The following is a 27,963-nucleotide window of genomic DNA, read 5'->3' as shown; positions in this document are numbered from 1 at the left end:
ACTCATAAACCCAATGATTATTCTGATGACTCTGATTCCTGGGACAAACCATTTATCAAATTGGGATCTGTAGTCTAATGCATATCTCCTTGGGGGTCTTTGACTTATGTGGTCTACTACAACGTATCTATTTGACATGAAAAAGTTTCTGAACCCCTGTCCTAACCCATGTCGTGGCTATACAGGCCTACTGTGCCTGGTGGGACAACATAATGGATGCATTGTTGTCTTGGTGTCTTGATGTAGCCAGCTATAGCAGTGATAATGGGTGAAAAAAACATGTTTAGGACCGGTGAATATCTTGACTCCTCTACGATAGAGCGGCGCATCCAAGGCTCATTTGATAACAGCTGTGCAACGATGACAGATAGTCCCGCCCCCTTTTGATAGACAGGAAGAAACACCGCCCACTGAACTGTCTCATAACAACAACTGGCACTGGAGAAACAGCAGAGAGACAGAGCAGGAAAAGAGTCATCGCTGTCTGGCTTCACAATCACTGTGCAGACACAACGGTATCAAGTGCTACTTTTTGCGAGAACATTAACTTTTGCGATTTTGTCCCACTTTTACAGTGCATGAGGCGCATGCTCAGATTATCAGACGGTGCAGTTGTTTTATTGAGGAAATCAGAGGTGAGTACAGTAATGTTCGCTACAGCTAACGTAATGAAATCTGCCAGAGAATTTCGCTTTTGTTGTCGCATCAGAGCCAGCTAACACATCAAACACGTTAGCTGGGCTGGATCACTTTTGGTTGTCCTTCCAGTAAATGTGAGGAAACGAGAGCAGAGCAAAAGGTTATTTGAGCAGAAGAATGTTAGCTAGCTTTCACAGTTCAACAAATAATAACGGGACGTTGTTTGGTAGCCAGCTAGCAAGGTTTCTTCGTTTGCTGTTAGCTAGTAAAGACACTTTTAACAGCAGCTTAGGCTAATTCTGCCTTTATCAGTGTTGACGATAGGTTTGGTTGAATACTCCTCCTTGTTTATGTAGTCAGAGATAATGGCTATATATCAATGACATATCTAAAACGGGTGAAAATCTGTTGTAGTATTGTTGCGATAACTGTTACCTCCTCCTACACTCCTCTAACCCCGACCTGGGGCAACGTAGCCTGTTACAAGTTATATCTTGCCTTTTCAGTTTCCTGTGTTTGCCACTGCAGTGCAGGTTTGCTGTAGCTCTGAGTCTGTCCCAGCCAGAACTGCCTTCAGACCCCACTGGACCCAATATACACTATGGGCCTAGGTGTCATATTGAGGAATTACGTGGAAAAACGGAATACACAAACATGCAGTGGAATCATTGAAACTAGATAGGCCCACATCTCAGTTTAATGCTCATAGAAGTGCCCTTTCTGAGTGGCAACTGTGCTGTCTCTTCAGTATAAATGCTCATAAACTAATAGAAAAATTTAGATCACATTGTAAGAACACATTTTGAAGCTTTTCGATAGCTTTCTCTATCTTATCAATGTCGATAGCATTGCTTCCATACTCGTAGATAGCGTTTCTGCAGCGCTATTGACAAATCTCTCCTACCCCAAGATGTGTCTTGTTTGCATTTGTGACAGCACTGAGAAAAAGAAAGCTGACCTCTGCCTTTCCTTCCTGCAGCCCAGCCTCTCCAGTGATAGTACGAAAGTGATAAAATGTGTCAGCATGGGAGAAAAAAAACACACTGGCCATTAACAAGAGGAGGCCAAGACTAGGTTTACATTCCATTCAGGCAGAAATTTATGAATCTGTCCCTAGATTCATGGTGAACAGATGTGCCTGCAGTGCATTGAGTTTTTTTCTTCTCTGGCCTTTGTTTAAGCTTGGCTGTATGTGGGCTACATAGGACACAATCTGATGCATTAACCAAATGAGAAAAGTCCCCTTTTATCTGTTCTTTTTGTAAATATCCCAGTATGACCCCATTTTAAATCTCCTTATGAGCACTTGATTCAGTCTAGCTTGTGGCTTTGTCCTTGGACTTTGCCTAGTGAGTGAGAGGGGCTGTTGATTTTTTTTTTGTGCCAGGTCATACCAGCGTAACACTATTCATTAAATAGACTAACATCTCAGTGGTTTGATCCCTCCCTGTGTCCTGTGCTGACCTCTTCAGCCCCCCCCCCCAGCAGTGCATGCCTCTTGATGTGTGTGTGTGTGTGTGTGTGTGTGTGTGTGTGTGTGCGTGCCAGGCTAAACAGTGAAAGTGAAAACTAAGTGTAGCTTCTCAAAATCTTAAAATATTTAAACAGTAACTAGCTGTTACTGTTCATCACTACCATACTCTTTTTTTGTTTGTTTGTTTTTGGTACTATTGTATTTGTGTTTTAGGAAACACTGAAAATCAATGACTTGTTAAGTAAAAGTATTGTGTTTAACTTAGCTAGTATTGGGATGCTTTTGTGAGTGTGGCCTGTCATTTTCAAACTGAGACATATGCATATGTGTTGCTTCCCTCCCTTCCAGACTTTGAGAGGTTTTAAAGATGACCACTTCATGGAGTGACAGACTGCAGAACTATGCAGACTTGCCCGCTAACATGGATGGCCTGGCAATGAAGAAGTACAGGAGAGAGCCTTACCACAGGTAAGAAACAAGTATGGGGTTCCCGGGGCAGGATTGGTACAAAGGGCACATTCCTGATCACCTGTGGCTACAGCCAGATGGGATACATATATGGGATACATATAACTACAGGGAATGGACACAATATCAGAAACACCTCATTAAAAAGGAATTAGACTTTGAAGTAACTAAATCATGTTATCAGATTGATTTAGTAAAATCAATCAAAGCAGAATGGGTCAGCTTTACAAAAGGTCTGACAATCGCTACTTTCATTTGTGAGTTTCAAAGCAACATGAAGAAACTAACAAGAGTCCAAGGTGGCCAAATAATCAGTGTACAACTTGCATGCTATCAGTCATAAAAACTGCAAAATTATTTAATGTGACTAGGAGGACAGTCTCAAAAATCAAACTGCATCAGCAAGGAGAACAATGGTCGCAAGTCACGGCTCACTGACAGGGGGTAGACAGACTCTGAACAGAATAGTTGCTAAACACCACAAAACTACAGCCTCAAAATTTACCCCATAATTGAATCAACACCTGGTGTAAGGAGAACAAAACCTGGACCCCTGAGCGATGGAAAACACGTAATATGATCTGATGAGTCGTCTTTCACCCTATTTGCTATGGCAGCTTTACGTTTGGAGAAGGCCAAAGCATACCTACAACCAACAATATCCTTTGCTAACTGTTCAACATGGTGGTGGATCTGTAATGGTATGGGCAGCTATCTCATGGGAGTCATTAGGTGTAATGAATACTCTACATAGTCATATAACAACCAAGGAATACGAGGCCATTTTCCTTATGAAATACCCTAACCATTTCAAGATGATCCACACTGCTAATTGAATTCAAGAGTGGTTTCATGAACACCAGGATCAAGTCACATGTCTTCCGTGGCCTCCCCAATCACTAGATCTAACCGTCATTGCGCTCTTACGGGAAGTTCATAAGCGCAGTGGAAAGGAGGTTTTCACCTCTTTCATCCCCTCAAACACCTGGAGAAGACTCATTTTATTGTTGCCTTTCATTTCAATTTTCCCCTTACCAAGTATTAGGAAACATTCAGCAGGCCATGTCACTTAGGCTTTGGAATTTGAATTATAAGATAAAGCAATTCTGTCTGGCTTAGATTTCACACACATCCTGTGTTAGTCATGGTTTTGCATCTGATATGCACACTTCCTGTTCAGTGTCACATGGCAAAACGTCATTGTGGTCCTAGGAGTGAGTGTGTGTGAGGTCTACTCTCTCAAGCCAAATTCAATACATTCAGCAGGTAATTTGCTTAAAGGCAAAATGCGGCTCTCCACATGTGAAAGAGGTTACACTGTTTTGACAGCAACGTGCTTTATTAACTGGCAAAATGAGAGAGCCTTAAAATAGAAAGTCCCCGTTATGCATTTATCTAATGATAGGAAAAGCCCTGTGGTCATGCTGGCTAAATGGCTGATGGAGGGAGGGATGTAGTCCATGTGAGTGTGGTAAATGGTGTGTTGTTGTGCAATGTTTAACTCGACTAAAGAGATGTATGTCCACTGAGAATTGCTGTTATTCCATATTATACAACAGTTAGTTCCGGTCGAGCAATTTGATTGGACAAGAGGCATTCCATGAGTGCTGATATACAGTATAACAGCACTGGGACGCTGTACTGTATGTATCACTCTGCTTCACAGGTGTTCTAATGTAACCTTGATTAGGCTGCGTTCACACATAGTGTTTTTTTGTGTAGAGAAAGCTCTGCCTGGAGCGCTTCTTGTGAGGAGAAAAAAGCGGATCACGACAACGTCATCTGGGCCCAGTTGTTCAGAAGTAATCTGATCGGATTTCGGCTATCGGATTGGATCAAATCTTGAAAATGGGTTGTTCAAAAGAAAAAAAGGATTCTGAAATCGGATTAGATCACGTAATCCAATCTTGGTTTTGATCTGGATCAAACCTTCAGTATGTGTTGTTCAAAACTTTTTAGTAGGATTGGGATACCTTTGATCCAAAAAATCTGGATTATCCTGATCCCAGCAGAAGGGTGGATTTCAGGAACAAAATGTAACAAAACTTTAAAATTGGTCAAATAATACAACATTTGTATCATGTAGTATATATACATTTATTTATATTTTGCACTTGATTTGTTTAACCGTTACAGTGATAAAGTAGATAAAGTAGACATTAGGCTACCTATTAAGCCTTTCAGTACAGTAAAAAAAATAAAAAATGATGATGCCTATAAGTCACTTCTTAAACGAGAAACTGAAAGAGCAGAAGTACAGATTCGTCTGGCAGAGGAACAAATCACTCCACACCAACTACAGCAAACCAAAGCCAGACTTGAGATCTGCCTCCTAAAAGCAGGGCTTCAAAAAGCTGGTCTCTCCACAAATGAAGAAGAACTCTGAACGTTCTTTATTTTGTTAACTATTGGACATTTAGCCTTTTTATGATTTAAAACTCATGTTCAAAATATCCACAATGTATTTGTGAATAATGTATATTTATTTGTTTTTATTTATTTGTTGTGGGTCAGATGAGAGGTCTGACTGTTTAAAAGAAATTGAAAATGGAAGGGGATGTTTGTATTGTTTTATTGTGCTGTTTTCTGTCTCTTCAAATAACAACACTTAAGGTGACCCCATGCTGGCTATTCTAGCTGTTGTTCTTTACATAGCTAATAGCCTACATTGTGATATGTAGTCCTATTTAGAGCACTGGTAATCCGGATTTGGTAATCTTGAAAAGTTTGTATCTGGATCAGGGTGATCCAATCCAATGTTGCTTTGAAAAACCGGCACAAAAGTAAGATGGATTACCTGATCCTGGATAGCAAAACATGGGATTTCCAAATCCGGATCATTCTGATCCAGATTACACTTTTTGAACAACTGGGCCCTGACGTTAGCCGAGTAGCTGGCTAGCTAACCAGCTGGTTAGCACTTCTAGCAGACAATACAGTATTGTGCAACAAACAAATGCTTACCAGATATTCTCAGTACACGTCCACACAAAACTCTAACTTCAAGTCGCACCTAGGGTAGCGACAGCGATATGGATACATTTGACCTTAATTATGAACAGTCGGCCGAGGCGGAAGGTTGGGAAGAAAGTAAGCTGAAATCGTCTGTGCTAACCTAAAAGTAGCTAGCTAGCTAGCCTGCAGTCGGGAAACAGTTTACCTGTTGCTTGGCAACACTTGGTAGTGGAAGCCAGTTTTTGTTGGCGGAGACAAATAACAGACAAAAATCATCTGTTGTCTCAAATTACCATTACTTGATGAATAGCTTTGTTTATACAACTGTTGTATAAAAGCAATATCACACTCGAGGTTGTGCTGTTGTACTGTATATCAGCACGGCTGTGATTATCTTCGGCACTCGGCCTGCGGCCTCGTGCCTACGACCGAATCGGCTGTGATTATCTTCGGCCTTACCCTACGACCGAATCACAGCCGTGCTGATATACAGTACAACAGCACTCCCTCTCGTGTGATATTGCTTAACTATTACGCAACTTGCCATGTTAACAGCAGCTCTAAAACTGTCACTCATGTGTTGACTTTGTCCCCTGTGCTGAGGAATCTGTGACACAGTCCATAACCCCCTCACACACACACACACACACACACAAAGATGGTGTTGAGCTTTCTCAAACACTGTATTTGTTTGACAATAGTTCTATCTAATTAATTTAAAAGACCTGTTTTACCAAGGTTTGATCTGGTTAATCTCATTTTAAATTTAAGAGGGCATTTTATTAGCCTGGTAAGACCATCCTGATCACGTGACATCACATTCTGTTTCGCTCCACGGATCAGTCTGGACTTCTAGCCGCCCACATCGATTTCCTGAAATTACAATGTAACCGGGCCAATCAGGGAGTATGCACTAGCAGAGTTTCTCGGCAGAAAAGACGTTTTCGCCGTTCTTCCGACTGGATTTGAATTTGGATTCGCTGATTGGCTGAAGGAGTTTGTCTGTCAAGGCAAGTACTCCCGCCCACTGAAATCGATGTGGGCGGCCAGAAGTCCAGACTGATCCGTGGAGCGAAACAGAATGTGAGGTCACGTGATCAGGATGGTCTTACCAGGCTAGCATTTTATCTCATGGAGAAAGACACATTCCTTGACTGAAACAGTCCATCCTTACAGTCAGGACCATTTATCACATAGCGAGAGGTCCATGGCTCTGCCCAGCCCAGATAAACCTTGTATCACAGGGGGCAGAATGAACTGTTTCCATGAGATTAGAGGCTAGTGGAAAAAATCTGCCAGATTGTTGCACAGCTGCGCTCAGTTGGACTGAGTTGTTAAGGGATTCTCTTGTAGGTGTGGTCTGGCCCATGTGGGCTATTTGAGGCAGTACTGTTGTCAGCAAGACCAAAGTCGAGGCTGACTATCTCATTCAAGCCACCCCCCACCCTCTTTGTCAATACGGGTGAGGAGAGACATGAGTTTACTTAAGTAACATTTATGGCTCTCCTGTACTACAGCTCCTACAGGCACAGAACAAAGGGTCAAACGTGAAAGGAAAAGGGCCTTTGCACTTTAACATACAACAGTGATTTTAGATTGAAATGCCCCATTGTACAAGGCTTATGCTCTCCCAGTGCTGAGAATAAAATAGTTTTGATCAGTCAGGATTAGCCCTGCCTTAGACAAGCTAATGATTTATATTTTAGTCTAATCCATACACCTAATACATGTATAATAAAGATAAAATGTTAAAATATGTGGCCACTGTGAGATTCGTTTAAGGTGGAGGAGTAATTTTCTTCTCAAAGATAGGCTTCTATACTGAACCAAGCCTTGGTAATGTAAGCATCTGTAGCTCGGGACTGGGACTTGCTTGATTGTACCTGACTTGTGATTGTTCTGGATGTCTTTGAGGGCCCGCAAACATCACCCTACACAACAACAACAACCCTGACTGACAACAGACAACAACAGAGAATGACGCGGAATGGCCACAATCATTTTTGCAACAAGTCAGAAAATTTTTGAATGGCAAGGAAGCAAAGAGAGAGGGGGGGCATTGTTTTTGGGCCAGAGCTGCCGTGCGTTACCGGAGCAGGTCAGGCCAACGGCGAGTCAATCCTAGGTTTAATCGCGCTCAGAATGCATCGCCAGTCCTCCACTGGACAACAGTCTAAATGGGAACTTGTTCACTATGGATCTGCAGCAAGGTATTTCAGAATTGATTTATGGTTTGGTGAACAGGAAAAGGTCATTGTTACGCTGATTGTCGAGATCAGTTTGTCCTCTAGAATCAGTTTTATAGGTATTTGAGACAGATTGATTCTTGGCAGCTAAACTTGTGTATCAGATTATTGTGCTAGTTAAGGGTGATGTAACCTTGTTTTTTTCAATGTGGCATTTTTGGTTTCCTTTTTGATAGGGGTTAGCTGATCTGTGTCTTAATGCTAGCATAACTAAATATTGACTTGTGTGGAAATATCTGGAGACTGGAGACACAGTTACACAGCCTACTGCTCAAACACAGATATGAAAGATAAGTAGGTCTATGCTAGAAGTAAAAGTTAAGCTAGCAGTATGTGGCTTTGCTAAAGCAGAGTGCCATCCGCTCCCAGGAGATGTGTGGATCGTCAGTGTCAGGCAGGCTATGTAAACATTGGCTACCTCTCCGGCCACACTGGTCCCCTATAGCCTCCTGACTGATTTATGAGTCAGGACAGTTGAGCTGTTTCCTGGAGGATTGTCAAATTCAGTCTTGGAGCCATAGGGCTATGTAAGCACTCTGCCTTGCTGTAGAGTTGTGTAAGCATGCAAGCATACCAACCACAATACAGAAGGTCTGTATTTGAATGAATCAAATGATTGTTTCCGTCATAACCTTTCCTTCACTTCACTCTAGGGCTGCACAATTAATTGTGTAATCATAAATTCCGATTTTAGTTTCTACAGTGAATAAACATAACATATTGGCTTATCAGTAATTGAAACATTTCATTTAATTTAGGAAAAAAAATGTTTTTAAAAAATCAAAAAGTAAACAAGCACTGCACAGTTTCCAGTTACAAATGAAAGGAATGGTAAGACTCAATAAGGGTTCTGAAGTATGAATAGACCTTAAATGGCTCGTCATGGCAAAATGTTGTAGTATTACTTTAAATTGGCCTGAATAACGGTTTTAGAAAAATGTTTACGGCTGGGCATTTCATGGGCATTCAGCTTGATTTTGATATGAGCTAGCCTTAGCTTGGTAAAACATTCTGTTACCTTTTGCCAGTGTTTGCTTTTCTTTTCACATGGAGTGTTTCTCTGAAATTATTTGGCCAGCAGTGTCTGACGCTGCCTCGTAAGCTACTGTACCTCTTCCGAGTTCAGAAATTGAAGATACGACTTGTCATACTTATAGTTAAATGCTTTTGGTTGTTGTGCTTTTGATTGGAGTTGATTACAAACTGGACCCTGTAAGTACTTTTTTTTTTTTTTTTTGGATGGCTGCTGTTTTAGTTTAGAAATCAAGCAGCGCAAAACAACTTGAAGATGAGAAAATGTGCATCATGTAATTGATTACTTCATTAAATTATTAAAGACAAAAATGCGGTATAACTAAAAGTTAAACAAAGAATGAAACAAAGAGTGAAAATAGAAACATACCACAAAGGATGCCAGACGATAATATAATAGTATAATACATCACTGTTGACATGACTTCCATGTTCTCCGCCGCCTAAACGTCACATCTCAGCAACTAGGGTACCATAGAAAATGTTGGGTTGTTCATGTGGGCTCAACTTGTGATTATATTTCCAACAGCGCTCCAAGGCAGCATGCACTCAACCAAGATATTGAATGACACAATTTTAAGTTTTCACAGCAGGAAAGTTACGCAGTGACTTGGGACATCGGTGAATATACACAGCTATAACCAAAGTTATGAATGGAAATTAAACATGGCTTGTAGGCTACTATAATATATCATGAGGTACACAATCTCCCAGTGAACACAAATTGTGACAACATTTTATCCAGTGACCTAAGATCATCATATTGCCCAACCCTATTGTAACCTTAAAATGTGTTGCCCAACCTCAGAGGCAGAAACCTTTGCAGGAGGTTGAGCAAAATTGCAAGGGAAGAAGAAGTTTGTATCTTTTAGATCATTTGAACTCAGTGTGCATCTTCTTGAAGTGTGGGCAGTTCACTTGTTGATTAGAGCAACATTTTGCTGAGATCCCATATCAGCCATGAAGATCATGTAGCCTAATGGTGTGCACATTACACTTTCACAATCAGGGTAATAGGCCCATTCTGCTAATGAAAACAGCTCAAATAACTATGTTCAGGGTCTGTCAAAATAAATGCTGATCTTGTTGTTGTTGAAGATAGTGGATTGCGACAAGAATATTTACCCTAACTTGTCATTGACAGTATTCTTTATCTCTCTCTGGTTTCTCTAGAGTGTTTGTCAACAGAAGCTTGGCCATGGAGAAGATTAAGTGCTTTGGCTTTGATATGGATTACACTCTAGCAGGTAAGTGGAATATATAACCCCAACTACCCAGCACCGTTGTCACTTTTAGATTTTCAAATCAGGCCAAGTCAGCTCTGGTTTGCATAGCAACTCCTCTGCCTACATGGATTCTCCATCCCGTTAATAATGCACACTAGTCCAAAAGAGCTCATGTATCACTTGAGAAATCCAGACTGACAAGGGGGGTTAGAGATGTTTGTGTATCCATGGGAGCTTCTCGAAATGGCAAGACAAAAAAAGATCCATTGATCAGAATGAGAGGAACACATTCTTTGAATGGCAGGGTAAATTTAGGTTTTGTGGTAGTATTTAGTCACTAATTTGTCATCTTTGGAATTTGAAAAGCAAAACCTAGTTGCTGGAGCCCCTTTGACTTAACATTTATGTTGTAGATTTTTAGAATCTACGTCCGCTTTCTTCTCAACTCTGTATTTGGCTACGCTAAGTTCTCGCCAAAACTGCAGCTTGTTGTCCACAAAATGTTATTTGGGTTGGTGCCAGTGACACATTTAGCACACCGCACATTACTTTAAAACACTTGCTGGACCTTCCAGTAGTTTGGCAACCTCAACCAAACAAGACTAGGTCAAAACCTAGTATATGGCTGGACCGTGTATGGGTGTGCCACATGCCACTGCCGACCAATGGTGTAACTAACTCCGCTGTAGACTGTTAATACAGAATAATAGTCCATACATCCATACTGATCTCCGTTCCAGCGCGTCCCGTCTCCTATCTCCACCGCGCCCACGGCCCGCATTGATCCTCCCGATCCAAGCGCCAGTCGCTCTGGTACCCATCGGTGCTGAAAATGCCGTTCGCCGGACACCCAGTGACGCATCGGCGTCGGGACCCCCACCGAAATCTCAGCCGGATCACCGGGAACAAACGGCACCCAGCTATCGGCACTGGCCGGAACGTGCCCCCGGGAAACTCCGGGAAGCGTCGGCAGTAAGCCCTCGGCACGCCGAAACCTCCATGCTTGTCTGTGTCTCTCTCTCCACCGACAGAACAGAGGGCTGTCAGGTGGACTGAGCTCGCGCATATGCATCGAAATAAACGGCGATATGATATAATTGTATAGATTCTACTTTAGCTTCAGTTAGCTTCAGCTTACATGCATGATATTGGTCAGCCTGCTTACTGTGTGGGAGAAACGGGCTCCCGATCTCAGCGGAGAAACAAGATGGCGGAGAAAACGAAACTTAAATTTCTGGCTCTGTGATCCTATGATGTGCCACGTGCCACGGCCGACCAATGGTGTAACTTCATCACTTAGTCAGTCAGTCAGTCACTCAGTCAGTCAGTGAGTGAGTGACAGACATTCGCGTTTATAGGGCTGGCCCCGCTGTTGCGGTCCAGCCAAAAATTGTAAACATAGCTTCCAAGAGCCAAAAGTTCATAGCATGGAGATAGTCTCTTTCACATTGACCAACAATGGACTAAAAACGATCCTGTCAGTTTGTTATCTCCCTCCTATATGTCTGTGTACAGTACGTGCTGCTGTGACTCAGCTCCAGTTAATGGTCATCATCTCTATAAATATAGCTTCCCTGACTTTGAGAAGCAGGTCATGTTTGTTTGTCGGGTTCAGGACTGATGACTCCCTCGAGAAAGGGGATCACTCGTAGTCCCTCTCTGGCCTTCCACCCCTATCCCTATTCAGAGCGCAGGAGATTTTACGGACGCTCAGCTGTTGACATGACTCTCTTTATGGGCGCTCATAACCAAGTGTTAATGTTTGCAAGAAGCGTGGCTATCATGTATCTTTGCACTACGTTCGGATTTTGACCACAGAAGCACACCACTTCATCATCCCCAGGGAGCGAGTAGTTTCACAGAATGGCCACTGCTTAACCACGACACTTCACCCTGCTCCTATAGTTAGTTTGAGGCCTAGGTGGGTGTTCTAGGTAGTGAAAATGTGCAAAGTTATTTAAATAGGTGTTAAGGGGTTTTGGGGATTTTTTTAGGTGAGTTTTCATTTAAGCATTTAATCTTATTTCACTTTTAAATGTTGACAGGATTCCTATACAGTTCTGGAAAGGTACAGAAAAATAATTTGATGATTCCAGTTCTTGAAAAGTTTTGTATTCTACAGTCTAGAAGATTATGAAAAAAAGTATTGTTCAGTCTCGATGCACATGACTACCCAGTTCATGTAATGTTGCACCCACTGTCACTTGGCATACTGTGATGTTGCTGTGAAGAACAAACTTTAGCATCCAACCTTAAATTTTGAAATCAGCAAAAAAAGAAAAATAAGATCTAGAAAAAGTGTTGAATTTTGAAATGGAAGATGTCTAGGAACCCTGTGCTGATACAAATGTAAAATTCAGGTTAGTGCAGATAAGTTCAATGCCGCAGTGTAAAACACCATTCAGATTTTTCACTGCCATTTGGTTACTGTTCATTCCTGGTATGATTATAATGTTGGATAGAAAGCACAGCAATTGTCTCAGGCCTGATATGGCTGGGCTAACCACCATAATTAGTGATAGCTCAATGTGTATCTCAGTGGGTAGAGCATGGCCCAGACATCTAAACATATCTAGGTCAAAGGTTAGGCTCCTCAACTCTCTGTCCCTATTGCTGACAGCTTTACAACAATTACACACACACACACACACACACACACACACACACACACACACATTTTACATATTGTAATAAAACGAAATAAACATTATAGTGAGAAGATATTGCCTCATCTGTTCTTTGTGCTCTGAAAGGGAACACTTAATAGCCTGCAGAGACTGTTGCTCAAACACACATTTAGTTCCAGATTGCATTGAGAGATACACACAGTTTTGCCCTAGTTTCCTACCAGACTTTTGGCTAGAATGTAGGTCCCCCAGGCTATGCTCAAGTTTTTTATTTTTTGCTAACTTTCCACAATATGCTTGATAGATTTGTGCAAATCTGTGACAAAGGCCTATATTTTCATATTAGCAGCTACAAATAAATTAAGATGGTTAAGGTGTTGGCTCCTAATAGAGATTGCTAAGTGACATGGTTCAGATAAGGATGTGGGACACGTCATCTGAATTAGATTTAGTGGTCTATCAGTAGAGGGAGGCAAGTTGTTTTACCTTGTGTTCGAAGGGTATGCATTACATTTGCGACTAAGGTGACCTGGGCTGTAAAGTCTGGACCCGGAAACGTCCACCCACCACACGCCCACAAGTAATTGGACTTGTGGGAGTATAATTATCTGGCAACAAACTCGTCAGAGATAGGAGGTAACAGATCCTTGATGCTTGAGTGGCTGCTCCTTCAGCCCCAAGGAGGTGTCAGTGTGTGCGCGTCTGTGTGTGTGTCTGAGTGTGTGTGTACAGATACATGCTGACAGCGTGAGGGTGAGAAATAGGAGAAGGGGCTTATGGTATGGGAGCAAGGGCCCCTATAAAACATAGAGCCAGGAGAGGCAAGGACATTGCCAAGCAACCGTGACACATCTTCCGGTCTACACACAAACATCGGGTAGATGAGTTTTCTCTAAAATGTGTTGATGGTTTTTGCCTGGGTACCTTTAATGACATTTGTTACTCTCAATGTGGGTGGCCTCCAGTCTGGCTTTCCGAAAAGGCAGAAATCTAGAAATCATTCCACAGAGTATTGCTCTATGAGTCAAATAAAGCACCTGAAATAGTGAGATGTGTCTAGAATTACTTGTGAAAAGAAAAGCATATCAGTAACTGGAAATGTTTTTTGTGGGGTTTGGTTTTCAAGTGGTTTAGAAGTAAGGTCAAACAAGTTTTGCTAAAGTCACCCTGATGAAAAATGGGTAAAAATGTTTGCCACTATGTTCAGTGTTGTTCTGTTGGATTCAGCACAGTGTGTTGTGTTGATTTCAGCCCCAGTTAAGTAGATGTAGTATAATTAAATGGTTAGTGTCTTAACTGTACTGTAGTTAGTAAATCCTGGATCACTAATGACAATATCCTCCTGTAGAACAAACTGTCTGACAGTGAGTGACTAGCCTGGCACAGTTTTTTATATATCCTAGATAACCTGAGTTTGTGTGTGTGTGTGTCTCTCTGTGTGTGGTGGGGCAGGCCTAAGCTGTCCCAAGGTCAATATGTGTCAGTACGTGAAGAGAGCTTCCCAGCGAACTAAAGAAAGAAAGAGAGAGTGATGATAGGAAGGGTGACAGAGGGGGAACTGCTCTCAAAATAGGTTTCTTTGTAGTGGCTTGGAGCTTAGAGAGGAATAGGACAAGAGGAGGAGGAGGAGGGAAGGATATGTACATGGAGGAATCTGGTTGGTGCATGCTACTGCTCTGGGCACAGTGCCCAAACCCTCTGTTAGTTTGCTGGGAGACCGTGGGGGGGGGTTGAACTGCAAGAGGGACTTGAATATTACGCAGAAACATGCTCAGGCTTAGAGGCTTACAGTATAGGGGAGGTATAAACATCAAGCCTACTAGGCCTATCTTGCACAGGACTATGCACAATGTGAACCCAAGAATTTCATGTAGGCCAGTACATACTCATTATGCTCCTATATATAACCCTAGCATTAGACACAAGTACACACTCACACATTTTGCACCACTCCAACAGAGTAGGACACAGATGTTTCCCTATTTGTCCTACAGTGCTGTTCCCCCACCAACCGTCCTCCATCTCAGCATCATCAGCCAATATTTCTTCCCCTCCAGGGGCCTCCCACTACCCCACTATGACTGTAGAAAACAGGCAACAACACCAGCACATTCTTCATTTTGTATTAATAACATCTGACATATTCTTTTCCCAGTGTCAGATAGCATTTTAATCCCCTGCCAGCCTTTCTGAACTTTGCATCAATCTTTAATTTTATTTTCAGAGCCCACCCCTCCCTTAGTTTTGGTTTGGCCTTGGGTGAAATATCTGGCTACGGCAGTGACAGGGTGCTGGCTCTTTGTTTATGAAATGTCATCGGTCTCAGCAGGGCTCATTAAAGCTGCTGCTGGAAGTCGAGTGATGTCTCTCTTTTTCACGCCTGATCCTGTTTCTTTGTGGATTTGCTCACAGAACATTCAGGCCCTTGTTGATACTGAGGAGAGAGGAGGGCGATGGGTGTGTGTGAGTGTACATGTGGGTGAGAGCATGGTGTTATCAAAATATTGAGACACCATTACAGTGTCTCAAGTGGGCGAGGTAGCCTTGAAAAAGTCACATGTACATGTTGTGTAACTGTTAATGAGCGTAAGCTCCACTGTCTGTAGGTCACCTCTAACAAAACTTTGTTTCACCCATAGGCCAAGGTGCTCAAGTGGGCTCATTGTATCCTGTATATAATAGTGTGTATGTGAATTTTAGATCTGCAATGTCACATGGTACTGGTTTCAGAAGAGTTTTTTCTCATGTTAGCCAGCTGCCCAATTAAATTAGTGATAATTGCCTAACGCTATAAAGCAGCCTAATTATCTTCCGTTTCACCGTGTGACTGTAATTGTCATTGATTATGAATGTATCAACCTCTGTATTGAGAGATAATGTTTCACCTTTCACCTGAGGTTTTCACCTTCGGGTAACATTTCCTTCACAACTAGTGCAATACCCATAAGCCTAGCTAGCTCCTGATCAATTAGGCTACACAATCAGAGATCTGTGCCCTGCTTGTCGCTTGCACATAGTGACTGATTTGAAGCCAATTGTATGTTCACTAGCATCCCTGTTGTCCTACTTTGAGGATGATGAAAAAGTGTTAGCAAAGGCAAAAATCATTAGAAATCTGTACATGTAGAGTAATATAGCATGTGATGCTATATTAGATGCTATGTAGATTCTGGATAATGAACAAACTCTCCAGGCTTATCAAGTCAGGACAAAAATAATTTCATAACTTTAACAATGCATTGTACCATTGTTGTCACTGTTGAAGCTGGAAGAAACCACAGGCATTACTGTCAATAGTGACAGCAATGGTGCAATGTTTTGTTTAACATATTACATTATTTTTATCCTGACCTGATAAGCCTGAAGAGTTTGTTCATAGACACCTAACCGCGCTGTGGCACAAAGTTATGCAACTTGTACTCCATTTCCAGGCTAAGGCTGTTACATACACAGTCTTTTTTTACTTTTTCAAAACGCAGGTGAACTTAGTTTAGCCATTTGTGTTGCCAGGTACATTCGAGGACCGATTGAATGATTGGACCCATATAGAACCCAGCTATTTTGAAAACATGCTACAAATGAATGGACAAAATTTGTGACAGACCACATGACTTTCAAGCCCTATAAGATAGACATAGGATATAGATAGGATATTAAAACCACTATCACCAAGTCAAAAGTTAGTGCCATGTCTCCACCACTTCACATAATGACCATCTTTGTTATCACAGGTAATTGTATGAGATGATCCTATATTGTGCAACCCTATGGCGCAATTGGCAAAATATTGCAAAGCTAAGTTTGTGGGTGTGTGTGTGTGTGTGTGTGTGTGTGTGTGTGCATTCCAGTGTACAAGTCACCAGAGTATGAGTCACTTGGCTTTGAGCTTACAGTGGAACGCCTGGTTTCCATCGGTTACCCCCAGGAGCTGCTCAGCTTTGTCTACGACCCATCCTTCCCCACCAGGTCAGACCAATCACACACCACCTTAGGGCCATGATGATGAGGATGATGATGATGATGATGATGATAGTGAGGGTCTCTTAGCAAGTATAGCACTCAGCGCTGCAGCAAGTGTGAGTGCAGGAATTGCATTTTTGGCAGTTTACTAACCAAAGAACAGAGCAGAACTATTCAGTTGGAGGGCCAACTGTTCCTATTGCCTCATCTCTTATCATTTTAACCCCTTAACCTTTCAGCCCTCAGTGGATATGACTAAGGTATTTAACAGGCGCAAAGGATTAGGGGAAAAAAGTCATCACCCACTCTTAGCACAAATTTCAGTTCCACTTGGAATTTTTTTGGTGGGAAATTACTTCTTAGTCTATCATGATAATATTAGAGATAACATTAGAGTCAAGCTCCATAGAATAGATAAAAGTTAGCCGAGTTTGTTTATTGATGCTTTAAATTTGTTGAAGTAGTGTTGTGATTTTCCTCCTACTTTCAGGGGCCTTGTGTTTGATACCATGTATGGAAACCTGTTGAAGGTTGATGCCTATGGCAACATCCTGGTGTGTGTCCATGGATTCAACTTCCTCCGAGGGTGAGGAATCCCAACATTCTCCCCCTGTAATGTGTGGATCTCTGCCGATAATATGTCACTTTACGTAATGTTAGAATTTGTTATTTTGTGACTATATATGTTATGCACATTTTCAACATATCATGTATGAGCATAACATGAATGATAAGCATAAGCATAAGAAAGATAATGAAGATTTTCTCCTGTCACTTATGGTACCTAAAGCATTATCATGTGCCAACACCTTCTGTAGATCATCTGATGTTTTGTTTTCTCTCTTCCCAGCCCTGAGATACGTGAGCTGTACCCAAACAAGTTCATCCAGCGAGACGATACAGAGCGCTTTTATATCCTCAACACTCTCTTCAACCTGCCAGGTAATGTCACTGAACAGAGAGAGGAACAGGGCGGGACCCCTAAAGAGTAATTAAATCAATTAAGTAGGCTTTTATCCTGATTAAACACAGAATAATTACATTCAGGGAAGGTTCAGGCAGATATCCCTCCCTGCTTCTCCCTACATGCAAAAAAGCAAGAAAAGAAAAGGTTGATGATGCTACTTCAAGCTTCTTGTATTTTCTGCTCTCTCCATAGAGACCTACCTCTTTGCCTGCCTAGTGGATTTCTTCTCCAACTGTGACAGATATGCAAGGTAAGGAATTGCTAGTTACACTACTGTCGAGAAACATATTTCTGGACACGGCATGGTGACACAATGACAAGACAGTTTCAAGCCAAACAGGGTCAAGAGCAAGCCCTACAGCATGGGAGGGTCCAGCTGTCTCAACTAATAAGCTTAGCCAATTATCCTAAAAAGGAAAGCAAATGGTAGTTCTATCGAAGAACCCTCCTACTTTTCTTTTGCTATAAAGATGATTAATTCATCTCTTGTACTACTAATTTTAAGAACGCATGGATTCTTATCTGAATGTGATAGGAATAAAAATCAATATTTACTAACTATTCACAGAGAATGAAATGTTAATATACTCTTTATGACCTAATGTGTTAAATATTACTCTAAGGAGATATAATAGCCTGTTCAATTTGTTGATAATGTAATCTGGAATGGTTGCATGTCCCTGTGTCCTCTGAAACCTGGTTGTTGGTCTTTTAGGGGGAGAATGCTTTCCTGTTTGGCTGGGGACCCCTCCAACAAGGGAAGGCTATCCCATTTAAAAGCAAACAAAAAACAAAATGTCATGTTTTGAAAATGGTTAACGTTCTGTAAAGATGTGGCCTGTCCGACGGCTGTGTACGTGTGTGTGTCTCTCCTCCTCTCCCCCAGCTGTGAAACTGGCTTCAAGGATGGCGACCTCTTCATGTCCTTTAAGAGCATGTTCCAGGACGTCCGGGACGCTGTCGACTGGGTCCACTTCAAGGTTGACACCTTTGATTTCTTTGATTTAACCTCTGTTTTGCCAGTAGTTAAACTGACTTATTGTCCCAGGTGTTTATTTATCAAGGGATGTTTTATTGAGCATGCATGCTCTTTTTCTGCAACACATTGCTTCACATACATACAACTATACATATTCATGCATGGGAGCTACCCAGTACAACCTCAGTCTTCCCAGTACAATCACAGTCTTCTTAATTTTGACTGCTGAACAATGTCCGCTGGAGGATTTAGGGGTAAGTTCCTTGCTTAAAGGAAAAATCCACCCTAAAACACGGCTTTTGGCAATGTACCTTGCATTTTCTTGGTCCATTTTGTTGTTTGGTGGTGTATTTTTCTTCCCGCGGATAGCTGGCCAATTATAGACAACGTGATATGATGTTGAGATATTTCCAGTGCAGCTACAATGCAGTTTGTTACTAGATTTTTTTTTCAGCCATCTAAAACATCAATGGCAAATGTCAGGTTTTGTTGTCAGTCCCTCAGAATCAAAGAGCAAGAGCTTCTTTCTAGACTCACGATTTTTCAGCAACAACCATACATGGAGAAATCCATCATAGAAGAGATAGAGATAGAGATACTAATTTCTGCACAAACAACAGCCTCAATAGACGAGAATGCAATGCAACTACAAGACATGTTGCGTTATGAGTAAGGGCTGTAACTCTTACTTTTTGTTGACTGGAAAAACAATTGCTATTGCTCTCTCCACCTACATGTATAACCCACAGTTAAATGCAACAAGTTCACACCAGCTTTCTGGGGGTTGAAAAATGGAAAATGTAGGAAATCACTAAGTGAAGTAGAAGTAGATAAGGCAGGTTGATGGAAGGTGGCTACACCAAAAAAGTAAATTGCAACACTTCATCATAAAATAAACACTGCAATGCGCTGAACATCACAGATTGATGATTGTTACTGAACTGCCACAGAATGGAATCATTTGTATGGATGCTGATGTGATTCATTTGAGTCTAGATTTTCAGTTTTTAATCTGACTTTTACATCTCGCGTTGCAGGGCACTCTGAAGGAGAAGACTGTTGAGAACCTGGAGAAGTACGTAGTGAGAGATGTAAGTACTTCAATCTTACAATCAATCGGGACATTACAGGTGTACTTTGGTGGAGAACACACACACACACACACACACATGATTTACTCTCTCTGAATGGGCTGATCTGTAAGGATGCTTCAAACCTCAGAATGTGATGCTTTTGCTCTCTTTTTCCTCCATGCAGGGAAAGCTACCTCTTCTCCTCAGCCGAATGAATGAAGTAGCTAAGGTTTTCTTGGCTACCAACAGTGACTACAAATACACTGATGTGAGTATATACATGCTGCTATTGAGAGGCTTCACTATTTGGGGCAAAAAATAATTAGGTCATTTTAAAATCGCAGTGGTTTGGATCTCCTAAGATGGATGATGACGGATAAACTAAACATCTCTTGAGTAATGTCCTGGGAAGCAGCTGCAGATCCATTACTTACAAATTGCACTAGACTCTGGCAGCAATGACAGCTGTATTAGCTCAAAACACAGTGGCGTTTCATTCAAAGTGATTTGAATAACTGTCAGCCTGTCTATGTGTTATTTTCTTGCAGAAAATCATGACCTACCTGTTTGACTTCCCCCATGGCCCAAAGGTAAGACACACCCTTTTGCCCTGTTTGCTTATACTTGAGATGTGTTGAATATGCAGTTGAAAGCGCAAAGACATATTTTCATGTGCGTGTGTGCGTCGGTGCGTGTCCCTGTTTTTTTGTGTGTGTGTGTGTGTGTGCGTGTGCGTGTGTGTGTGTGTACCCACTGCAGCATGGCACGCCCCACCGGCCGTGGAAGTCCTACTTTGACCTGATCCTAGTGGATGCCAGGAAGCCTCTGTTCTTTGGTGAGGGTACGGTGCTCAGACAAGTCGACACGGTGAGCAGAAACACAACACGCAGCTCTGACACTGACGGGAAAGATTACACCAGGAAAAATACACCATGTACTGAAGAGTTACCGATACTCAGACAGACACTGACACAGATAGCCCGTACACTGTAGCCAAGAACCAGAGGGCCTCCTTAAAGTACTATAAACCATGAGTGAGAGTAGGGACTGTATATTTAACACTATATACACAACGGATAATGTTCTTGAACATCAAAGGATTAACATTTTTGTCTATGTTGCCCCTCTCCTTAGCATTATTCCTTGTTGTCTGCACACACTCAGCCTAGTTAGAGATATCAGGGCTTGTTTTCCTCCCTTCAGAAGAAGTTTATCTGCCATTCATTTTTGTTCAGTATGAAAATCAACTTCCACAGACTTGAAAATAATCCATCACAGTAAATATGAAGCCTTGATTTTGGTTTAGTTTCTGTTTTGTTGTTATTTCATTGGGTTGAGTGTTTTCATAGCAGTGCATGCATTATGTTACGCTCTACTTACTGTCAATCATCTGCGACCCACAGGGAGAAATGAAAGCCTCTGCCAGGAAATAATCCCTCAAAAACATTACAAACTTTAGTGTCACACCCATGTCTTGTTATCTGGGGCATCCTTGTCAGCAATTTTAAGCTAGGTTTGACACCATTAAGTGTCAAACCAGTTACACATGGCATGCATTGCATTGACATGACACTGGTATCCTCCTTTAAGTAAAAGATTGTCATTTATGCAGGTGGTGAGTGCAGAACAGAACCATTTGTCAGATGAGACCAAGTTTATTCCTAGGCTAAAAGTTTCTTAAAATGTGATCTCTATGAGGAAATATGTCTGTATTTTTTCTGGCCCTGCTAGTGCTTTACCTTTCTTATTGTGCCAAGGCCGCTCCCCATACCCATACCATGCATTTTCTCTCCCTTTCAGACAACAGGGCGTCTAAAGATAGGAACCTACACAGGACCTCTGCAGCATGGCATAGTCTACTCTGGAGGTAAGACTGATGCCTCATTTATTCTCCTTCATTCATTCATTCATTAGCATTCAGTTGTCTACAATTGTTGGGATTAATAAGATTGTATCTATTACTTACTATTAGACAAACCAATAAACACACACTTGTATTCACACACACTTAATCACACACACATCCGCAGCCTATATGGACCACCTGTGCCTATGTGTTGTCCTGTATCTCATTGTCCCTCAGGTTCTTCAGACATAGTGTGCGACTTGCTGGGGGCCAAGGGTAAAGACATAGTCTACATCGGGGACCATATCTTCGGAGACATCCTCAAGTCCAAGAAACGGCAAGGCTGGAGGACCTTCCTGGTTATACCTGAGCTGGCCCAGGAGCTGCACGTCTGGACCGACAAGAGCTGTGAGGCTGGATACAGAAAAACACACACACACACACACACACCACATGGAGATAAACACGCTTTCACACATAGCTGCTTTCAGAAATGTCCACACATTCACACGTACAGTCACATTCACTCATGCACTTTTGTATTTATTTAGCCTTTATTTATCCAGGTATTTATCCCACTGAGATTGAAAAAATCTTTTTCAAAAGAGAGCTGACCTAGAAAAGCAGCAACAATATCAAACCAGCAAGTTCCAGAAAAAACATGCAACTTAAGTACATTAGTAAATTTAAAGATCATATACAGTAAGTGGTAGTTGCAAAGTCAAAACTCTTGTGTGTGTGTATGTGTGTGTGTGTGTATACTGTATGTACAGTACTGTGCAAAAGTCTTAGGCACCCTAGATTTTTTAATATAAATTTTGTCTTAGATGTTTATTTGTTTTCTGCATTAGTGTGACTGCTCTTTATAGTACATTTTTTTATATTTAGAAACTCTTCATTTCATTATTTTTGAAAGCATCTTCATTTTACAGATGTTTTTTTTACATGTGACTTTTGCACAGTACTGTACATGCACATCCACACACACACACACACAAAATCATAAAGCATATTCATACACACAGGCACATGCCAGTGCAATCAGACACATGCTCAATGCCATAAAACTGTATCTGTACTGTAAATTGTAAACCTTGTCATGTCATGCACATGGGTGGGGAGAAGGAGACTCACCTTGTTCTCCTCTTTTCCAGCGTTATTCGAGGAACTGCAGGGTCTGGACATTTTCTTAGCAGAGTTGTACAAGTAAGTACCATAACCTTTAGCCTCTTTTATTTAATTTTTTTCCCTTTACCATATCCCACCTCTCTCCCCATAACCTCCCCTTACTCCAATCCTCCTGCCCTTTGCTCTCTGCAATATCAGCATCTGGCCCTCTATTTGTTTGCATGTGTGTGTGTGTGTGTTTGTGTGTTTGAGAGAGAACAACAGGGGCAGCGGGGTAAAGTCTAAAGGGTTGGCTCTCGCAGGCAGCCTGATAACTGGGTTCACAGAGGCTTATTTATAGCCTGGCACAGCTCCCTGTCGCACCACCTCTGACGCTCCTTGACACGTTAACTTTCAGCACACTGATGTAAATATCTCTTCTCCCCCACCCTCTCTTGTTCTCATCGTCTTTCCCCGTGCCCTTCCCTTCCCTAGGCATCTGGACAGCAGTAGCAATGAGAGACCAGACATCAGCGCTATCCAGAGAAGAGTCAAGGTACAGCCTTAAACACCTCTGTTTCTATGGCAACCGCCTAACAGGGGACTTGTCCACGAGTTTTTAAAACTCCCAGTTTCATGTTGGCCTGGTTATCTCCTATCTTGGTGTTCCAACTCCCTCTTTTATGTTTGTTTGGTACAGCTGATATCCTTTGCCCCAGATAAATTCTAGTCTAATCATTGACAATAATCCAAAGATCCACCAACTGTATTCAGAAAACCCATCCAATTCTTGAAAGTCATATTGTATTGAATGATCATTTCCAAAACAGTGTATGGGCTGGAAAGTGAGTTTTTGAAAGCCAGAAATCTCAGTATTGGTATTAATCAACAACCATATCAAACCCCAGCAGCTATATTATATTATGGTTGAGGTTAGTAAAAATATTTCAAAAATCAATCAGTAAATATCAGTTGATAGGGAGATAAATATAATTATAACTACTGTTTTTGGCATGATTTTGAAACACTGGTTTGTACAGAGGAAGGAAAAGTCATGGAGGAGCACTTAAAAAAGTGAGATGTTTCAATTCTAAAATTCAAAACAGCCATCAACTGACGGCTGCTTGGCCTTTCTAGTAAAATTAAATCCTACATCTTGGTCAAGTTATGCCTCAGCTTAGTTGGAGTTCAATAGACCAAATATCTTCATCAAATCCACTCGGCAGTCTAACCACAGAGTTTTCTCTGCTCCCTTTTCCCCTTCAGAAAGTGACGCATGACATGGACATGTGCTACGGTATGATGGGTAGCCTTTTCCGCAGCGGCTCCAGACAGACCCTGTTCGCCTCCCAAGTGATGCGTTATGCCGACTTGTATGCAGCCTCCTTCATCAACCTGCTTTACTACCCCTTCAGCTACCTCTTCAGAGCCGCACATGTACTGGTGAGTGAGCTGAATGACCCTCACACCCTCAGAGATTCTCAGACTCACTTCTTCACTGGCTTTACTGATTCAAATATTTAAATATTGGCTAATAATAAATATAAAGTTAATTAGCTGTCAAAGGTGATTGAACAAAAGTCTAAGTTCATTAGATGTTAGTCTAGGGTCATTGGACTAAAATATTTCTGATAAAATATTTTTTCTCTATTAGAGACATCTAACGGTAATTTCTGACATTTTTTGCAAGGATTTTGCATTGGAGAAATTCTCAAATATCCTACTTTAGCCCAGTGGCAGCCCAATATTCAATACCAGTATCAAAGTGGAATGACTCTCCGGAATACTTGCTGATCAACATGAACCACTCAGATATTTCTTTTGGTGGTCCCTTCTCAATGCCTTGCCCCCTCTCTTATCTCATCCTCCTGTCTTCTCCTCTCACCCTCTCCTTCCTTCTCCCCAGATGCCCCACGAGTCGACGGTGGAACACACCCATGTGGACATAGACGCAGAGTCGCCACTGGCCACGCGCAACCGCTCCCACTGCAGCGACTGCAAGGACCTCGAGTGCAAGCGCAACCAGCTGACGCGCTCCATCAGCGAGATCAAACCTCCCAACCTGTTCCCCCAGACTCCCCAGGAGATCACTCACTGCCACGATGAGGACGATGACGAGGAGGAAGAGGAAGAAGAGTAAAATGGGGTGGAGAGCCATATTCCAGTTCCTGCCTTCTTAGGTTACCCAGTGAAGTTAGGTGGCGTTCTCTCTCAAGAGGAGGTAGGGAGGACATCCGTCTCCAGTGTGTGTGTCTGTGTGTGTCTGTACACACACAGACACACACACACATACACACACAAACAGACATATACTGGAGATTTCTGAAGAGAAGCATAAAGGACCAAGAGCTAGCGAGATCATATGACTATCTGAAGACTGTATGCATGCTTGGTCCTCTAAACTCAACCTTTCCTAGTTTCATATTGAAAAGAAAATCACTGTTTTTTTTTTAATTGATTTTTGTGGGGAAAATAGTTCTATTAGTGGACCTTATGAAAAGTGGGTGAAGCAAAATTTTGTTCTAGATTTATATATTGTTTGTCCCGTCAGGCAGACAGAATACACACTCAAGTAAATGTTAGACACTATTTTTCACTACCTTTCTTATGCTGACTTTTGTAAAAACTGGTGGTGGACTAAATAGTTGTGGTTACATTTACATTGTAAACCATCATGTAGATGGCCAATATACTGTAGTTTGAATGTTTAATTTTATGACAGACTAGCCTTGCCAAAACAGTATGCACATTATTACTATACTGTTGCTGTTATCCCATCGAAATGAGAAACACATTTCAGGTATGGCACTGAAAGAGCGTGCGCATTATAGTGAACTATTAGAATGTGTTTTTGTGGGAACGACGGTCCAATTTTCATCTGTTTTGTTTCATTTTGTCTGTTTTTTTGATAGAGGTTGAGAAGTTACAGAAGTTACACAGGAATAACTTTGTTGTAACTTGTGCAAGTATGTAAGGATGTGTGTTTGTGTCATATCTGTCTGTTCTCTGCCAAAGTAGACTTGCACAGTAGCATCCTGAATGATTGTAAGCTAAGGATCCATTGTACTAACTGAAGCACAGGAGTTGTGTACATGTGGGACACACAAAGCACAAGTCTGATTATGGATGACTGTGTCAGCGTTCGACAGATCAATACCACAAACATTTTCTATGAAGTTTGGTTAAAAAAACATACTGTGGTGTGAGTGGCTGTTCAACTGACATTTTGAAATGTGAGCATTGTTACCAAGCAACAGTGAGGACAGAGTAACTATGCTATGCTGATAGTCTCTATGACAACCTTGAAGTACAGTAGTGCTACTGTAAATAGCATCACAAGCCATCAGGTGAATTTCTGCCTTGTACTGTCATGGTGAGACTCCTACTGTGCAAATGCTATGTACAAAAAGGTATAGAAACAAACGATGTGCAGCACATTTTTGTTATTTTGGTTATGTAGGAAAGTTGAAACTTGAGTATGCATTTGACTAATTCAGAAAATCTTTGGAATATTCTAGGCAGGTCTGTTCGGCTCAAGCCACGTCCAAGATCCCGAGATGTGTGAAGTGATTTTGTCAAGTGTGTGCTTTTAAAGCAAGAGCGTGTAATATAGGAGCAAGTGGCCTTGGTATGCAAAGAGGAAACTGATCATTGGTGGCCTGTGTGGTGTGGTCTTGTACATTATAGTCGAGGCTTTTTTAGGATGTATAGAGTTTAGGTCTACCAGGCTACAAGGATGCGACTTTTAACATATCTCCTTGGCTTAGGGGCCTACCCAGGGAGGTCGGCTTCGTCCTGCGGGGGAGAAGTGGCTGAGGGTCGGCAGAGATTGTGGGGATTAGTAGAGGCTGTGATACTGGAGGAATGTGTACAGTATTCTGTATTTGGACTTCTAAACACTGTGACGAGTCCGTGCCATTAAAGTGTTGGTTCTAGCTTTGTTACGTTTACTAGTTCTAAACTGGAATGATGACTTTTCAAGTTTGAACCCTTGGCTTCACATTGCTTTGAACTTTACAGGTCAACAAAAACACACAAAACATCCTGGCACTTTACGCTTATTAAACATAACCCAGATATCCTTGCCACATCTACATGTGCGCTTTTGACGCACGTGTCGAAATATATCCTCAACGATGGTATGCAGTAGGTTGTAAAGCACGACAAGGGAACTGCCAGGAACTTTAGGTGGAGTAGGTGACTTCTGACTTTTTTTTTTTTTCCCTTTTTTTCAATATCCAGTGTATGCTATAAGTTAACTGTCATCACTTTGTATTTAGTCTTGTCATGGTGTAATTTAGTCTTGTAGGTGTTTGATTGGCCTGTTGATTTGGGCCAAGAAAGGGAAGGAACATGCAGTCTGCTATTTGCATAATTTTAGTTTGGGTTGACAAGGAGTGAAGAAGAGCTGAATGAGTCTGTGTGTAAGTTTAACTGCAACTCTATGTGATGATTTAATGAGTAGAATCTAGTAGAGAGAAATATATTAGAGCAGTTCAGTATAATTTTTTATATAACTCCGTGAAATATTTGTATTCTTAGTTTTGATTTTTTTTTTTTTTTTTTTAATCTAAAATAACTGGATATGCTACTACATGAGGCAGCTGCATTGCTCATAATAAATAGTTGGCCATTCATTTTTGTATTTAAATTTTTTTTTTTAGCAGTCCAGTACAGTGCATATGCATGTGGAAATTCTACGGTTTGACTAATACAAGCATATCCGTTGTGCCAAGGTTGTTAGGGTAGTTTTGGTTAGACTTCTATGTAGACTGCATCTTTTTTAGCAGATGCTTTTTGACAGTAGACATTGTAATTTCTACAACAACAACAAAAAAAATGGCAACCTGCATACGACTTGGAGAGAAAATGCAATGAAGGGAAATGTGAATAGCATGTTGAGTACCTTAAATAAGAAATGGCACTTGTAATCAACGCTGTGGGATTTTTATTTTATTTTTTCTAACCTGTTGTTTTTAAATGGTCTTGGTTTACAGTATTGTAAATTGGCCTTTCCATTTCCATATCCTTTTTTTTCTTTTTCTCCAATAACATTTTTGTTGTTATTTCAGAAACTATTTTATACAGTATCACAGGAGTCTGTAGCTCGGACTCTCAGCTAACTAAAACCTGGCAAACAGGTTGCAATGCTTGAGAAGATTTTTATCCATTTTTAGGATGCCCAGACCCGCCAAAACCGTTGTCATTCAGTTATTTTAATTACAGTAATCTTTTGTTTTGTGCATATCACTTCATGTTCTTTTGAATAGTTTTTTGTTTCCAGAATTATTCAACAGACTGTACATTACAAAATGTAAATGAGAAATTACATAAAAAATGTACAATAAAGCTAATTTTTCATAA

General features: G+C 41.3%; 1 protein-coding gene across 2 annotated transcripts; it reads left to right on the top strand.

The window, feature by feature from the left end:
- The first annotated feature begins 469 nt into the window (after positions 1–469).
- Positions 470–27,963, top strand: nt5c2b (5'-nucleotidase, cytosolic IIb). 2 transcript variants are annotated; one of them, XM_078290705.1, is made up of 18 exons: positions 470–635; positions 2,462–2,581; positions 9,988–10,061; positions 16,516–16,633; positions 17,118–17,213; positions 17,478–17,569; positions 17,787–17,844; positions 18,481–18,574; positions 19,611–19,664; positions 19,831–19,914; positions 20,195–20,236; positions 20,406–20,513; positions 21,447–21,513; positions 21,730–21,900; positions 22,647–22,698; positions 23,095–23,155; positions 23,866–24,042; positions 24,506–27,963. In XM_078290705.1, exons 2-18 carry the CDS (start codon positions 2,481–2,483, stop codon positions 24,737–24,739), a joined length of 1,683 nt encoding a protein of 560 aa, XP_078146831.1. In that variant the 5' UTR covers positions 470–635; positions 2,462–2,480; the 3' UTR covers positions 24,740–27,963. The 2 variants fall into 2 exon arrangements, with proteins under 2 accessions (XP_078146831.1, XP_078146835.1); XM_078290709.1 differs by lacking the exon at positions 470–635 and adding an exon at positions 18,310–18,357 and having other exon boundaries at positions 2,481–2,581.

This window comes from Centroberyx gerrardi, chromosome 3 (assembly GCF_048128805.1).
Source record: "Centroberyx gerrardi isolate f3 chromosome 3, fCenGer3.hap1.cur.20231027, whole genome shotgun sequence".
In the NCBI taxonomy this organism is placed as follows: Eukaryota; Metazoa; Chordata; class Actinopteri; order Beryciformes; family Berycidae; genus Centroberyx; species Centroberyx gerrardi.
This window is presented reverse-complemented; position numbering and strand designations above follow the sequence as displayed.

Coding starts and splice junctions, on each gene's coding strand:
- nt5c2b (XM_078290709.1), top strand. CDS start 2,481: ATGACCACTTCATGGAGTGACAGACTGCAGAACTATGCAGACTTGCCC. Junction 20,514..21,446: donor TGCTCAGACAAGTCGACACG/GTGAGCAGAAAC, acceptor TCTCCCTTTCAG/ACAACAGGGCGTCTAAAGAT. Junction 24,043..24,505: donor TCAGAGCCGCACATGTACTG/GTGAGTGAGCTG, acceptor CCTTCTCCCCAG/ATGCCCCACGAGTCGACGGT.